At 33.2% G+C, this 17,745-nt stretch overlaps 1 protein-coding gene across 10 annotated transcripts in view; it reads right to left on the bottom strand.

Annotated features, from left to right (window-relative positions):
* Positions 1–17,745, bottom strand: part of VPS13B (vacuolar protein sorting 13 homolog B) — a 748,802-nt gene that overhangs the window by 633,941 nt on the left and 97,116 nt on the right. For 9 of the 10 annotated variants that reach the window (XM_055303543.1, XM_055303538.1, XM_055303542.1 and 6 more), the window contains 2 exons: positions 17,052–17,246; positions 8,455–8,579 (listed from right to left, as the gene is read on the bottom strand). In XM_055303543.1, the coding sequence (XP_055159518.1) occupies positions 8,455–8,579; positions 17,052–17,246 (320 nt within the window). The remainder of the gene's footprint in view (positions 1–8,454; positions 8,580–17,051; positions 17,247–17,745) is intronic. The other variant, XM_055303544.1, reaches the window with a different exon arrangement.

The raw sequence follows: 17,745 nt of genomic DNA, 5'->3' as shown, positions 1-17,745 counted from the left end.
AAAATAAAAGAAATTCAACTTTAGGTGTGAAATAGATATAAGAATTGAGCCAAAGACAAATGAAGATTGTTGTATTTCTCATTCTCAACTCCCCTGAGCATCTTTAAAAGATCTATATATCCTTAAGAACTGTAGAACCATTGTGTAGAGACACAATTTCCACAATCACATATTTTGATGAGTTTCGATCTTACTTTGATGAATGAATCAAACTCTGACTCATCTGCATTTAAAGTAGAAACCTGCACCAGCAACATATGTCCCTTTCAAGAGGATCTGACAAAGATAAAAACCAAACAATGCTGGATTCATATAAATCTCAGTCTACTCTGAAATGTCTAACTATGTGACCATACACAGAACAGTATTTTATCAGCTTGGATTTGTTAAAATACATTCTCTTTCACCAGACTGTTAAAATTAATGTTAACATCTATCATTAGGGAAATAATCTCATAATCAGAACATTAAGTGCTTTAGCTGAATTAATTTACCACTTAGTAATACCTCAAAGAGCTGTATTTCAGCATTCTCTTAAATTTCAAACCAAGTAACAGTGAACACTACGCTGTGATAGTATCTTTTTAATGAATAATGCTCACAAAATTTTTGGATTCCCTTAAATAACTTTAAAAAAAAATCTTGTTTTTCAATAATTAACAGGCACTACTGTTAATAAAAAAGGTGATGAAGCCAGTATATATGTGAATCTGAAAAAATACACACATACATACATACATATACACACAGAACATATATACACACACACATACTCATAAATGTCAGCCCAGATGTATGAGAACAATGAGGTGTTTACAAAAAAATTTTAAAATAAGTATGAAGGGGATCCCTGGGTGGCGCAGCGGTTTGGCGCCTGCCTTTGGCCCAGGGCACGATCCTGGAGACCCGGGATCGAATCCCACGTCGGGCTCCCGGTGCATGGAGCCTGCTTCTCCCTCTGCCTGTGTCTCTGCCCCTCTCTCTCTCTCTCTCTCTCTCTCTCTCTCTCTCTCTGTGACTATCATAAATAAATAAAAGTTAAAAAAAATTTAAAAAAAAAAAATAAAATAAGTATGAAGATCTCAATTTTCCTCCTGGTTCTAAGGCCTACATCCTCCTAAAGCCTACCCGGAATAAATAAAATAACCAAATGAAAACTCATTTAATTTAATCTTTAATCTTTATTTACTTTAATTTTCATTGTATTTAGTATTAAATTTTTCTGTAACGTATAGACTGTCAAGCACTGTATCTAAGTTTTTAAGAACTTAACAGTTAAGTATCTTTCAAACATGTTTTTTTAAGAGAAGATAATCAAGAAAAGATCTCCCTTTACTGTCAAAAGTTATAAAATCTTCCTGTAGAAAACAATTTAAGTTAGCTATCCCTATAAATGTTAAGAGCAAAAGCTACTTGAATATAAATTTGAAAAATACTCCAAGAATTCTAACAAATTTATCACTTTTCTCTTCCTCCCCAAAGTAAGTATAACTATTCCAAATATGCACTTAATCACTTTTTACTTGCTCAAGCTGTACCAATTTTTAGGAAAAACTGTCAAATGTAAATAATACATTTTAAAATAAAAAGCAAAAGATATGTAAACTAAGCTTCTGTTTTGGGGGTTAGATTAAAACAGAATTTCCACATTAAAAAACAATGTTTTCCCACAGAATTGGAGGGGAAGACTGGCAAACCATACATATAATAAAATTTTAGTATGCAGATTTCATAAGGAACACTTACAATTCAACAAAAACAATCCAATTTAAATATGAGCAAGGAACTTGAATATATATTTCCCTAAAGAAGATATACAAATTATCAATAAGCAATTGATATAAGATGCTTAACATCACTTGTCAGAGAAATGCAAATCAAAACTTCCATGAAATAACATTTCATATTCTTTAGGATGACTATTATCAAAAAAAACCTACAATAACAAGCATTGATAAAGATGCAGAGAAATTGGAATCCTTGTGCATTGTTGGTGGGAATGTAAAATGGTACAGCCACTGTGAAAAACAGAATGACAGTTTCTCATAAAATTAAACACAGAATTACTATATGATCGAGCAATTCAGCCTCTAGGTATATACCCAAAAGAACTGAAAACAGGTATACTCAAATATTTGTACACCCGTGTTCAAAGCACTATTTTCAATAGCTAAAAAAGGTGGAAACAATCCAAATGTCCACTGATGGTTGAACGAATAAACAAAGCACATACATACAATGGAATTTTTCAACCTTCAAATGGAATGAATTTAGAAGGAAATAAAGGGAGAGGAGGAGAGAAGGAGGGATTTAAGGAAGGACCAAGTGAGGGAAGAAAAAATTCTGACACATGCTACGGCATGGATGAATCTTAAAAACTTTATATTTAAAAAAAAAACTTTATATTAAGTGAAATAAGCCAGTCACAAAAGGATAAATATTGAATGGTTTACCTTACATGAGTAACCCAGAATAGTCACATTTATACAGACAATTATCAGAGGCTGAAAGTAAGGAGTAATGGGTAGTTACTGTTTTAATGGGTACAGAATATAAAATCTATAGAGATGAACAATGGTGATAGTAGCACAAAAATTTGAATATACTTAATGCCACTGAATTATATGCTCAAAAATGGTTAAAATGATGTTTTACATCTTTTACCATGAAAAATTTAAACAATAATTTTTAAGCAATATGGTACAGCTGAAAGAGCCTTGAATCAAAAAAATGAAGAAAAAAAAAGAAAATGATGATCAAATTGAGGCATTGATATTAACAGTGTACTCTTAGGTTAAGTAATCTGAACTCTCTGGGACTCAGCTTTTTCATCTTTGAAATGAGAAAATAATATATGATGAAAGCGTTTCTTTTCAGTTCAAAACATTCCATGAAAGCACATTGCAAATGCACAAACCAAAGCTGACAATCAGCCTGCTGCCACTCAAGTGGAGAATTAGTCTCCCAGTCAAGTCTTACCAGTTTTAAGACATTCTGTTAAAGAAAATGTTTATCACAAAAGCAGACACATGAAAATAATCATAGTTCTGGAAAAAAGGAAAATAAAAAGCTCTATCTACAGGGTCATTAAAAATACCCAACTCTATGTTCTCAAACTGAGATATTATAAAAGATGGGGCAGTTGAAGACACATCATTTTGAGAGTCCTATGGGGTAGGTTATTTATTCTCTATGTTTGCTGATAAATATTATTGGCATTTTGTTTTTAGGCTTGAAGAGCCTAGTTTCCATTAAAGTTAAAAGTGTTTACTCTAGTGTTATCCTGAGCTAGCACAAGAGATGGCTGCTTCAGTTTCCATTTCAAGGAAGCAAAAGAATCAGTATCTGCTCACTTCTTCTTTAGACACCATGTCAATTATCATGAGCCTACTATCACCAAATCCTCTTTCCTTATTAACACTAAACTCAAACACGGATTCCACAAACATCTTCCTCAAACAAATGAACTGCTCAATAACTTCATTAATCGAAACCAACTCGTCTGCTACTGTACTAAATAAGGAATGGGTACTTAGAGGGATCCCTCAATCTTATAAATAAATGTGTTTTCCCACATTCCTATGACTATAAAAATGACTCATGACATATATAAGCAATAATTAAGGAAGAGAAAAAACATGAAAGCAGACTTTCTTTTCAATAAAAGAAAGAACTCTAGAGCTGCCCAACAAGGAATCTGGCTACCTGACAAAGTAGTGAAGTCCCTCTGAATAAAATATTCAACCCATGGATAGACAACTATAAATCAAAGCCATGTCATAGACTTAGAAAGTGAGAAAATGCCTACGATTCCACCCAACCCTGTTATCTACAATTCTATGAGATCATCACAGTATCCATATTCTGTTGAATGTATACTAGGAGAGTTCAAATTTATTAGCTGTACTATCTCAACTACCCTCTAAATACATGGAAATCCACTTTTACTACAAGGCAAAAAGCACACTGAGCCTTTGAAGATGATTAACAGAAGATAATGTACATCTTCAGTCCTTCAGGTAAGAAAGGGATTGAAGACTTTGGAATCAGATAACTTTCTATGAAAATCCTTGCCCATCCACTGTGTGACTTTGGATAATTTAAATAACCTCCCAGAGTTTTATAGTTTTATAAGAGAATATCATCTTAGCTCATAGGATTATTATGAAAAGTTTGTGAAGCTTATGTACCTAAGCTTTATGTACCGCATTAAAGAGTATTTTCCTTCAAATCCTATGCATTCTTTAACAACCTGCTTACAAGTTACCATGTTCATGTTCTTCATGACTTTCTGAGCCAAAGTAATTTTTCTCTGAACTTCCAAAGTATACTGCATTTTTCTCCATATAAATGAGATTACATTTTTGAACCTTCAGTTATGAAGAAACTGAATTTGAGACTATAATTGCAGTTTTACAAGCCTGATGAGGAAGAAACTGAGTTAATAAACATTTGATTAACTGGTTTAACTTTTTTTTAAGTGTTCATATTAAAGAGCTCAGACATTCTTAATCATATACAAGTCTAGGCCCAAAAGTAGCCTAGTAGCCTTCCAAATTCCTCTCCCACAGTATCCATTCACAGATCCAAGAGAGCAACCTTGACTTTGTTGAGACAATATCACCCCCTAGAAGCTTTCACACCCCAACCAACCTGCTCATGTCTGGTATCTACCCAATTCAAGCAGTAAAACCCACTTGTACTGTCACTTCTCAGAAGCCAACCATGATGTTTAAGGGAAATTTTCTACTTTCTATAAACATTTTATTTAAGCCTCAATTTTGCCATTTAAAGACAACTGTTTTCTTATATGCCTATGTCCTCTCCCACTAGATTAAGTTTTCATGCTCAGGGGATATCTCTTACCCTCACTGCATTCTACTGTATTCTTTCCCCAATACCAATATGTAGCACATTGCCTGTCAAAACACAGGAAATCAAAAATATTTATGAATGATATCTAGTCTCCCCTAATAGAATTGAAGCTTCTTAAGGAAAAGCGGCAAAGAAATAAAAAATAAATTAACACATACTTTAGGTACTTATTTTTCAATTAAAATTGCAGATCAAGGATGTACAAATGGTCAATGTTTATGTAATACAATACATAAACTTGTATGATTTGAGGTATAGTGACAAAAGCAAACAATCTAAAAACTACATTCTACCTTATGAATGAATGTCACAAACATTATTTTGAGTGACAGAAGTCAGCCAAAAAGGAGAATATGTTGGATGACTCTATTTAAGTCCAAGGACAGACAAAACTAATCATTATTAATAGAAATGAGGATAATAGTTAACCTTGCAGGAGGATAAGTAAGAGAGGCTTCTGAGATGCTAATATAATTCTGTTTCTTAATCTTTCTGCAGGTTGCCAAAGGGCCAATACACTTATGAAATACCATAATACATACATTTTTCTATAAAACAGTAATATTTCAATTAAAAAGTTTAGAAATAGAGTGGGCATATTTATTATAGTTTCTCTATCCTGAAAAAAAAATGTTAACTCCAAAAATGTATCTAGAAGCCTAAAAGCACTACCACTGTAGAAATTTTAAAAATATCTACAGAAGACCAAGGTTTATTTCTACTAGTGATAACAAAGTTATACTTTATTGCCCTTTAACCAACACTTCATTGCCCATTTTTAAACATCCCCTTACTAAAAAGAGAGGAAAATTAAAATTTGAATTACTCAAGATCTATGTCATTAAATATTATTGTCATTGTGTCTTTCCCACTATAACCTACATATTTCAGTCCTGTTCCAAGACACTAAATGAATTAAGTTAATCTGATGTAAAGCAATGAAGAAAAAATTTATTGAAATGTTTATATTTTTTGTTTGTAAAGTATGTAATACTGATTGAAAAATAAAATATGACCAAAATATTTTGAAAAAAATAAATCCCAAGAAACTGGAGTTTAGTGTTAGCTTGCTCACTGAAGCTAAAATAGATTAACATGAACATTCAAATGTGAGAAAAATAAATTTTTTTCAATGTTACTTAAGCCACATATTTTTTAAATTAGCAAACCTGATTAAAATGTTAGTTTGAAATTTCATATATATAATTAGTATCAATTTAGACATTTTTAAGCAAGTATTAAATATTTTACTATTTTACATAAAATACAGATTTCCATTGCTAACTCAAATATACCAACTAAAAGATTTTTCAATGTGGTATATGTTTCAAAAGCTACGATCTATAGTAAATATGTTCTTCTCATTATTGAAAAAATACAGATATAGATATAAATAGCATCATACATGTGCTTTAAGAAACTGGAATGTGATTTTTAAAAATCCAAATGAAACAGCTTGTATGATTTGAGGAAGGGATATACCATACTGGGAACAGAGCTGACATTTAGTGACACAACTAGGGTGCCTTACTAAAATAATCTTCGCTCACTACATGAATTAAATAAAATTCTCAGTTCTCATATGATTTTGTTTGAATAAGCCCTTTATAAAATGAATTTTATCTGGTATCTTATTCATTTCATTTAAGTAAGATACATCTCAATTTAGTAAGTCTTATATGTATTACTTTCAATTTAGAGTTGCTAAGAACAAATTATAGTTTAGAGTCTATTAAGGAAAATAATGTAAAGAAATTATTAAAAAGCAATATACTCACATAAAGCATAGAAAAATATCACTCAAATAATACAGAAGTGGTCTTAAATACAAAAAAGCAAGTCACATCCGAATACAAGCTTTGTGTGATCTCATGTTTTTAGTATTTAAAGGGAATATTTACTTTCATATGTTAGCAGACTTTTTTTTTTTAAGATTTTATTCATTTATTCATGAGACAGAGAGAGAGGCAGAGACACAGGCAGAGGGAGAACCAGGCTCCAAGCAGGGAGCCTGATGTGGAACTCGATCCCGGGCCTCCAGGATCATGCCCTGGGGTGAAGGCGGCGCTGAGTCACCCGGGCTGCCCATGCAGTTAAATCGCACTTGGCAATATGTAGAGTAAGCCCTATACATCCTTAAACTAAGCCTTGACTATTTAAATATTCAATTTTTTTCATATAAAAGTTATAATTCATTTTGAAAATTTTGGCTTCTTATTTTTTAAAAAAGCTAAGTATTTTCTATAGTAAATTGCACTGTTTTTCTAAAAATCTCAATGTTATGAATGATAAATAAATCAGCACATAACTGAGATAACAGTGCTCACACACATTCATTAAAGTTGATACTGATATACTACTGGGACATATCCCATGGTATTTCTTAACAGATCAGAATATAAAACTTGGCTCAAATGCAACATGCTGTGTATATACAAATACAAAGTTAAAAAGTGAATCTCTATAAAACATAATAAATGACATGTGTGGAATATGGATAACTAAGGACAAAATCAAACTTACCAAGAGAAATTAACAATGATTTTTTAATAATGGTTTCATTTTATACAAGAACTGATTTCAAGACTTACTAACTACAACTTTTATATTTTTTTAATTTTCTGGATCAAAAGACAAACTTTTTGAAGATGTGAGCATTTAATTTACAAATTTCATTTTAAGAGTTATATACTGTTATAGAAATATATTTTTTAACAAATGAAGTACTTTAAAGAATATTTTCTAGAACTTCTGTTGCTTTTCATAAATAACTAACAGAAAATACATCCTGTAAAAATAAGCTTATTAAATCAGGTTGGGAAAGCAAACACATATTCTAAATAGTAAAAATGACCTAATTTTAAAATGTAGAAATATCTCACTAGAATATAATTTCATGTGTTTAAACTTTATTTCACATCTTCAGTTTTGTTTTTAACATTAAAAAATGCTTTCAACTACAAAGAAAAAAACAATGAAAAGTTATGACTGGTAAACTATTGGCTTTCTTTCTATAACCCTCTTTCAATCTAAGGAAATAGGATCTCTAAATAAAGTAACCCAAAGCCAAATGAAAATAAGGAGGCTAAAATCAGTTTCTTACAAAATGCAGCAACTACAGACATTATCAAATACTCTAAATCTATGTCATGGGTATGCTTTTCTTAGTGGTCAGGAATACACATGAAATTGTTATTTGGGTGATAAATACTTAGGCCTTGATATTAATTTGCAACTTTTTAAAATCTTTGCATCCTGTCTCTCAAAAAGGAAAAAATAAGATATTTGCCTTTGCAGTTCCTAGTATAGTATGAAGCAGCACCAATTTACTGTAGTTCCAACATGGATTAATAGTTAATACCCAACAACACTTAACACTACCACAAAAGATTCTAGGACCTAGTATACATCAAGCATTAAAGAAAGGTTAGTGTCTCAGTAAAAGTCAGTGCATATTCAGATATTCTTCTAAGGTTCTGTATAAAAGTGACACACGTGCATAAGACAGACGCAATTGAGATTTTTCCCCTTCATGATAAATGAAAATTACCATAAACCACATTTTAACATAATCCTTACCAGCATGTGGGTAGTTTCAGAAGTTTACCATAAAGAGCAGTGCTGAAAGAGGGAATGATTGGTACAGGTAAGCAGTAAAATCCCCTACAATCCAAAGATGTTAATCCTGCCTGGAAACCAAATATCTGAAACAAAAAGAAAAGATCCAAATGTTCACAAAGTTTTAATAAGCACAGGATGAAATACGTCAGTTTCAATTTGCTCTACAACAGCTGCACACTAAATATGTTCCAGTGTCTTTTTCCACTTTCCAAACATTGTTTTCTTTTACTCAACTTAACATTAAGCCCAAATTAAAAGATTTAAATATATAGTAATTCTTTCACATCCCTAAAAAATCATTGCTTCTTACTAACTTTAAGTTTCACATTATGTGTTTTATTGTCTGCTAATATGCACACACTTGCTATTAATATAAACCGCCTGAATTGTGCACATTGTAAAAATTAACTTTAATAAATTACCATTAATATAATGTTATGGCTAAAAGAGCATTAATTACAACAAAAACAATCATAAAAATGTATTTTGCCTTCAACTTACACTATGCACACACAAAAAGAATATCCAAACGTGTCCTAAAATATTACATCTTTTCCCTTTCTTCTGTGAAAATTGTAGGGCTGAGGTTTTTCATCCCCAGAAATGTGGTACATGACATAAATTACTCTTCATATGTTTGTACTTAAAACGAGATCACACTAAAGAAATTTTATAAGCATTCCCTGAAATTCCAGAAGAGTATATTTGCTTTAATAGGAAGAATCAATATAACATCAAACTTTATATAAAACACTAAACTTATTATTTCTGCTCCAATTATTTCCAATAAGGTAAAAGATAAACATCTCAAACAGGAAACAAGTAAAACACAGGGATGCAAAATAGAGTTACTGTTTTCCAACAACATACAGAAGTAGATTAAGCCTAATACTTACTTTTATTATTTTTTATTCCTTTGGTTCATAAAGCACTGACTTTCCTATCTCTAGGATTTATATTAACTGATAAGTTCTACAGTGAAAGATGTTTAAGATTTTTCAGTAACTAATTTCCAAAACAAATACTTTCATTTAATGAACTTATAAACTAATGACTCATTTCTTTAAAAAGTATTAAACCATTCCAAATGGTATCAAAAACGTATTATGTCCCTATCAAACTGACAATGTCAAAGAATTTGCTCTAAAGTCAGTTCCAAGTGAACAAAATAATTATTTTGGAAACGAGATATTAGTTAGAATTACATATTTTTAAAGAAAACTGCATTTCAAAGGGCCTACCTACCGAATTACTATCAAAGAAAATGAAAAATTAAAATGATACACCTACTATCCAATAAGTACTGTTTCAACCTGGTGGTAAGAAATTATAGAATTGAGATGGAAAAAAATGATTCTAGTACTTAAATGATCAATCTTAAAAATTAAGTTATTCACATACATTCTCTTTGAAGACTTTTTCTGAGCAACACCATATACCAAGAATTTCCAGACACTGTGCAATTTCAGAATTTCCTATTTCCTCTAAAAGGTCCATTGAAAGGATTCCAACACTTAAAATTAATACCACTTAATATAAAACATTTTTAAAACAATGCCCAACCTCCAAATATTTCTAGAGTATGAATAAGGATAATATTTTATCCTATTAGATTATCTTCGTTCAACTAAAAATTCTCTCAAGCCACTTTCTAATACTCTATGAAGTGCCCCAACAGTATAATCACAGACACTATTATTCAGTGCACTCAGATGGAAACTGGGTGTAGAGGAGATCCCTGCTGGATGTTTGCAGAACTGCAAAGAACTCTGGGGAAACTTTATTCTATGTTTTTTAAACTTACTAAATTTACACGCTGTCCAGAGATGCTTCTATGGGAACACTCAGACAAATACAAATTATAATGATAGTGTGCCTATCTACCACATCAAAAATAATTATTTCAAAATAACCAATTCCAACTCTCCTTTAAATTACAGTAATGAGATACATAGATTTAAAATACTTATATAACCTACTAATTTATCAACAGCCCTTGACCAAGATTACAAATACTTTATCTAGAAAAAGGAAAACCAACACAGTATGAGTTGAGGTTGCTTTCACCAAGGATATTACATATATTCAGAAACAGAATAAAATATATAAAAAACTGGCATAACTCTACACCCAAAAAATTAAAAACCCAATTTAAAAATGGGAAGAAGATATGAATACATATTTTTCCAAAAATAAAACATACAGATGACCGACACATGAAAAGATGTTCAACATTGCTCCTCATCAGGGAAATACAAATCAAAACTACAATGAGGTATCACCTCACACCTATCAGAATGGCTAAAATCAAGAACACAAGAAACAACAGGTGCTGGCAAGGATGCAGAAAAAGTGGAACCCTTGTGCACTGTTGGTGCAAATGGAACCTGGTGTAGCCACTGTGAAAAACAGTACAGAGGTTCCTCAAAAAGTTAAAAATAGAACTACCCTAAAATCCAGCAATTGCAAAACTAGATACTTACCCCAAAAGTACAAAAATGCTAATTCAAAGGGATATATGCACCCTGATGTTTATACAGCAGCATTTCCTACAATGCCAAATTATGGAACATCCAATCCACTGATGAATGGATAAAGATGTGGTTGTGTACACACACACACACACACACACACACACACACAGGAATATTACTCAGCCATTAAAAATGAACTCTTGCCATCTGCAACAACATGGATGGACCTAGAGGGTATTTGCTAAGCAAAACAAGTTGGTCAGAGAAAGACAAATACCATATGATTTCATTCCTATGTGGAAGAAATAAATGAGTAAAGGGAAAAAGAGAGGCAAACCAAGAAAAAGACTCTTAACTATAAAGAACACACTGATGGTTATCAGAGGAGAGATGAATGGGGGAATAGGTGATGATTAAGGAGTGCACCCGCTGTGATGAGTACTGGGTACTGAATCACTATAGTGTACACCTGAAACTATTATTACACTGTATGGGAACTAACTGAAAAAAAAAAGTTTTTTTAATTTAAAAAATTAAAATATACTACAGCTTCTGTGCAAAAGTATATGCTGTGTCTGAAAAAATAAACATAAAATTACATTATTCAACATTCCATTTCAAGCTATATATAGAAAATAAATCAGTGAAGTTAATAGGTATTCACACACCACGTTTATACCATACATATTAGCTGAAATGTGGAAATAACTCAAGTGTTCATCAATGAAAGAATGGATTAATAAAATGTTGGGATGCCTGGGTGGCTCAGTTGTTGAGCAACTCCTTCAGCTCAGGACATAATCCTGGTGTCCCGGGATGGAGCTCGGCATTGGGCTCCCTGCAGGGAGCTTGCTTCTCCTTCTGTCTGTGTCTCTGCCTCTCTCTGTGTGTCTCTCATGAATAAATAAAAATTTTTTCAAATGTGGTATATACATATGATATAGTATTATTCAGACTCAAACTATAAGCCAGCTTTAAAATACGCTATGACATGGATAAATCTTAGAAACAGTATCTTAATGAGATACAACAGCTAAATGGACATATACTATGTGATTCCACTAATCTGAGGTACTTAAAGTAGTCAAATTCACAGAGACAGAGTGAAGAATGTATCCAGGAACAGAGGAAAGAGGATTTGGAATTATTGTTTAACAATTTCAGTTTGGGTTGATGAGAAGATTCTGGAGTTGGATATTAATGACAGTCCCACAGTTATGAGTGTAGTTACTCTCCCTAAACTGTACACCGAAAAATTATTTTTCAGGACTAAAAAATGCCAAGTTTATTTTATAAAAATAAAGTAAAAACAATTTTTTAAAAAGTAATCTATAGACAGTAATACATCAGAATATGCAATAACTAAAGAAAGAATAATTATAATGAGAATTCTGCAGAATAATGAACATTTTGGGAAAGAAAAGACTTCAGGACAAAAAGAATCAGATCTAGGGTATTAAAAATTAGAAGCTTCAGAGCTAAAACTGCTTAGAGAAAATAAATCATTTCATTTCATATGGGAAAAATGAAGTTCAAAAAGGATAAAGGACTTCTTCAAATTTCATATTGCTAAAACAGCAATATGATGCTTCGCTTCATTTGACTTAGCTCATCTATTAGCTCACAATTTCACTCTGCCTTGCTTCCTCCCACCATTTTCTTCTTCCACTCTCCAAAAAAGCATGCTTGATTCTCCACTTATTCTTAAAGAAAAAGCAAATTTTCTCACCACCATCTCACTTCTAACCATCAGCAAAACTCCATTTCTCACCTTTAATCAGCAAGTATCTTGAAAGAAGCCTGGAGAAGGCTAATTTTTTTTTTCACTGCCTACTCATTCTTTAACTCTCTAAATCTAGTTTCGATTCATGTATCCACAGAAACAAAAAGAAACTAGAGAGTGAAACTGATAATATGTACCTTTCTTATGGAGAGAAATCATATTTTCTCTGGACTTTTTCCACAAACAATTGAGAAAATAATTTTTTATTGTTGCCCAGAATTTTAAAAATATGAATATTGTCATTCTGTCACCTACACTTTTAAAGAAATAAAATCCTTCAGAATACCTCAGGAATGCTTACAATTCAACAATAGAAGGACACATAATTCAAAAATGGGCAAAAGATCTGAATAGATATTTCTCCAAAGATACATACAAATGGCAAATAAGCACATGAAAAAAAGATGCAATATCATTAGTAATTATGGAAATATGTATCAAAATCAGAACAAGATATCCCTTTACAACCACTGAGATGACTAAAATAAAAAAGACAGACAATAACAAATATTAGTGAAGATGTGAAGAAATAAAAAATTCAATGGTAGTATAACAGGAAACAATTTAGTAATCCCTTTGGGGGAAAAGTTTGGTAATTCCTAAAAATGTTAAATATAGAGTTGGGGGATCCCTGGGTGGCTTAGTGGTTTAGCGCCTGCCTTCGGCCCAGGGCGTAACCCTGGAGTCCCAGGATCGAGTCCCACATCAGGCTCCCTGCATGGAGCCTGCTTCTCCCTCTGCCTGTGTCTCTGCCTCTCTCTCTCTCTCTCTCTGTGTGTGTGTGTGTGTTTCTCATGAATAAATAAATAAAAATCTTAAAAATAGGGATCCATGGGTGGCGCAGCGGTTTGGCGCCTGCCTTTGGCCCAGGGCGCGATCCTGGAGACCCAGGATCAAATCCTACATCGGGCTCCCGGTGCATGGAGCCTGCTTCTCCCTCTGCCTGTGTCTCTGCCTCTCTCTCTCTCTCTCTGTGACTATCATAAATAAATAAAAATTTTAAAAAAATTTTTAAAGCTTAAAAATAAATAAATATAAAGAGTTACCATTTGACCAGACAACTCCACACCTGTGGAGTTTCATACACCCAAAGGAAATGAAAACCTGTGATCACACAAAAATCTATATATGAAAGTTCATAGCTACATTATTAACAGTCAAAAATGCCCATTTTTAAAAAAAGATTTATGTATTTAAGAGAACGAGAGCAAGCACACATGCATGCTATCAGAAGGGAGAGAAAGAGGGAGAGACAGAAACCCAAGCAGACTCACTGCTGAGCACAGAGACCAGGGTGGAGCTTGATCCTACAACCCTGAGACTACCATCTGATCCCAAACCAAGAGTCAGAAGCTCAACCGAGCCACCCAGGTGCCCCAAAAATGCCCATTTTGAAACACAAATGCCCATCAACAGATAAATGGATAAACAAAATACAGTTTATTCATATAATAGATTATTCAGCCATAAAAAGGAATAAAATCCTGATACATGCTACAATTTGAATGAACCTTAAAAACATTAGGCAAAGTGAAAGAAGCCAGTCACAAAAGATCCTATGTTATATGATTTCATTTATATGAAGTGTCCAGAATAAGGAAATACATAGAAATAGAAAATAGGTTGGTAGTTACAAGGGGTAGGAGGTGGGGAGTCAATGGGGAATGACTAATGCTAATAGGCAGACGATTTCTTTTAGGGATTCATGAAAATGTTCTGAAATTTGATAGTGGTGACATGTGCATTAATTCTGAAAACCCTAAAAATCCCAATTTCTATTCTTTTAAAAAGGTGAATTTATGTCACATAAATCGTATCAATAGTCATTATTTAAAAAATTTAAAAACCTTAAAGCATACCTAAAGTCTACTTTAAAACCATGACACTCCTGGGCAGCCCAGGTGGCTCAGTGGTTTAGCACCACCTTCAGCCCAGAGCGTGATGCTGGAGGCCCGGGAATGAGTCCCACGTCAGGCTCCCTGCATGGAGCCTGCTTCTCCCTCTGCCTGTGTCTCTGCCTCTCTCTCTCTGCATCTCTCTGTGTGTCTCTCATGAATAAATAAATAAAATCTTTAAAAAAAAAAAAAGACACTCCTACTAGTCCTACAGGCGCCCCACACCACCCTTAAACCACTTACACCTACTTTCAAGAATTTGGGATATATCGTACACATTCTTATACCTTCACAGACCCTTTCAAATGTGTGAACAATCTTCAGCATTATTTTGATTTTTTTATTTACATAAATATCACACATATATATATATACACATCATATACATACACACACACACACACACACACACACACACACACACACACCATTGTGCATCTTGGTATTCCTACCAAAAATTACATTTTAGAGAGTTATCCATGTGAGCATATAGAGATCTCCAGTTGTGTATACCTCCATATGCAAAAATTTCTCTGGGGCAGGGGTCAGCAAACCACAAGCCAAATTTCACCCAATGCCTGATTTGTATTGCCTACAGTTAAGAATAACTTTTACATATAAATATTTATAATCCATTTGGTGATAGGGAATACTAAGTAGGAACTCCAATGAAGTAAAATGTTATCCCAAGAAAAATAATTCCATTCTTCTCATTAGTCAAACTGTATTACAAAAAAAGAGCAGTCTATTACATTTTTAATTTCATCAACTTAAAAATCTGTGGAAATGTATTCTCTTATTCCTATGACTGTATCACTCTTTCATCAAGGGAGTAGATTTCCTCCATCCTCTTAAAAATGGGCTTTGCTTGGACTTCTACTAAGAAAACATGTTCTGGGTAGCCCGGGTGGCTAAGCAGTTTAGCGGCGCTTTTGATCCAAGGCATGATCCTGGGGACCTGGAATCGGGTCCCGCATCAGGCTCCTTGCATGGAGCCTGCTTCTCCCTTTGCCTGTGTCTCTGCCTCTCTCTCTTTCTCTCTCTCTCTCTCTTTCGGTCTCTCATGAGCAAATAAATAAAATCTTTAAAAAAAAAAAAAAAAGGAAAACATGTTCTACTTTACATGGTTTGAAAACAAATTTTACCATCTTAAACTAGAGGTGATCTAAAACTGTTATATTTACATTGGTTTCCTTTTATTCTACAATATGCAAGTATTTATTAACTTTAAAACATGGAACGATGAAGTGTGAACCAATAAAATCAGGAGTCCTCTTTTGGAGTCCTCTACATGAAATTTAGTGCATTTTTAATTCTTATTCTTGAATATAAGTTTGTGTAGTTTTCTTTAGTCCAAAGAGAATCTGATTAGATAAATACTATTCCTACTCAGACTATACATCTGTGTTTGCTTTGCAGAAACACTTAGTACTCAACATCTGAGTTTATCTTTATGTACCTACAATGGGATGCTTTGTTGCTGTTTTTTGAGAGAGAGAGTGAGACATGTGCATGCGTAAGTGGAGGGGGCAAGGAGTGGGGCAGGGAGGGCCAGAGATAAAGAGAGAGGAAGAGAGAGTCTTTCTCCATGTGCTTTGCATGAAACCCAATGCAGGGCTGGATCTCACAACGCCAAGACCATGACCTCAGCTGAAACTGAGAGTCCAATATTTAAGCAAGTGAGACATATTATTTACCAAAAAAAATGGAAGAGCTAAGTAAAGCCTCCAATAATTAACTTTATATAACTTGATTTAAAACATTAAAAGTTATCTCTTTGTATCAAGAAATTAACATGAATTCAGTAAGAGGAAAGTAACCCAAAAAACAAATGTGTTAAACCTTCTTTATGAGGCATTATCTCAAATAAATGTTCCCCTCAAAAAATCATAAGTCTTTTAAAACACCCTTATAAATTAAGTGCTCCTTCAAACTACTTAAAATTATTATCGACAACACACAAAATCTTCAAAAACCAAGGCACCTGTGTGGTTCAGTCAACTGAGCAACCAGCTTTTGATTTCAGCTCAGGTTTTGAGCTCATGGGTCATGAGACTGAGCCTGCATTGGGCACCATGCTCTGTGGGGAGTCAGTTTGAAGATTCTTTCCTCTCCACCCCTTCTACCCACCTCTAAAATAAATAAATGAAACCTTTAAAAAATTTTTCAAAAATCTTAATTAACATTATCTTATAAAACATTAAGCTAGTAACGTCAAGTAACTGAATAACTTTCAGATAGGTATACTTTTATCTAATTATATTCAATAATGAATATTACATATCATTTAAAACTCATCTTATGGGGGTACTACTAATCCTATGAAGTTACAAGTCCAAGAAAAAAGATATTTAATTCTCCCAAAACCAGATACTCATAAACAAGAAAATTCACTTTTCCTACCTTAAGATAGCAGTGTGCATAGCAATAATGAAGCAAATTATCAGAAGGCTGAGTAAGGCTGCTGACCACATGTACCAATTGTTCAGCATACATTGGCACGGAATGTTCCAGATTAATTTTATCCACCAATATCTGAATGGATGGCAAAGGACGCAGAGACTGGAAGTTTGTAGTATTCAGGAAGTTACTTGAGTTCTAGAAAATAATAGAGTTTCCTTTATATTTTAGGAAAACAGTGATTGACATGCAATGCCCCCTATACAAGCCTCAGACTGGCACATTTTGCAATGTCATCAAATCAATCTAGAAATGACTTTCTAAGGGACTCTCTTACTATAACCAAATACCTTCTATATATTTTAAGTATGTCCTACATTTCAAAATTATTACTGCCCATTTAGCTAAACTTTTTATTTTTCAATCAACTGGAATTGTTCACTGTGTACTCCTCAGTACTTTTTTTATATTATTTTATTTATTTATTTGACAGAGAGAGAGAGTACAAGCAGGGGGAGCAAGAGAAACAGACACCCCACTGAGTAGGGAGCCCACCATGAGGCTCAATCCCAGGAAGCTGGGATCATGACTGAAGCCAAAGGCAGACACTTAACTGACTGAACCACCCAGGCAACCCTCCTCAGTACGTTTAATGGTATTTTTTTAACCTCAATCATTTCCAAATACTGACCTAGCT

Source organism: Nyctereutes procyonoides, unplaced genomic scaffold, assembly GCF_905146905.1.
Source record: "Nyctereutes procyonoides isolate TBG_1078 unplaced genomic scaffold, NYPRO_anot_genome, whole genome shotgun sequence".
Lineage (NCBI taxonomy): Eukaryota > Metazoa > Chordata > Mammalia > Carnivora > Canidae > Nyctereutes > Nyctereutes procyonoides.
This window is presented reverse-complemented; position numbering and strand designations above follow the sequence as displayed.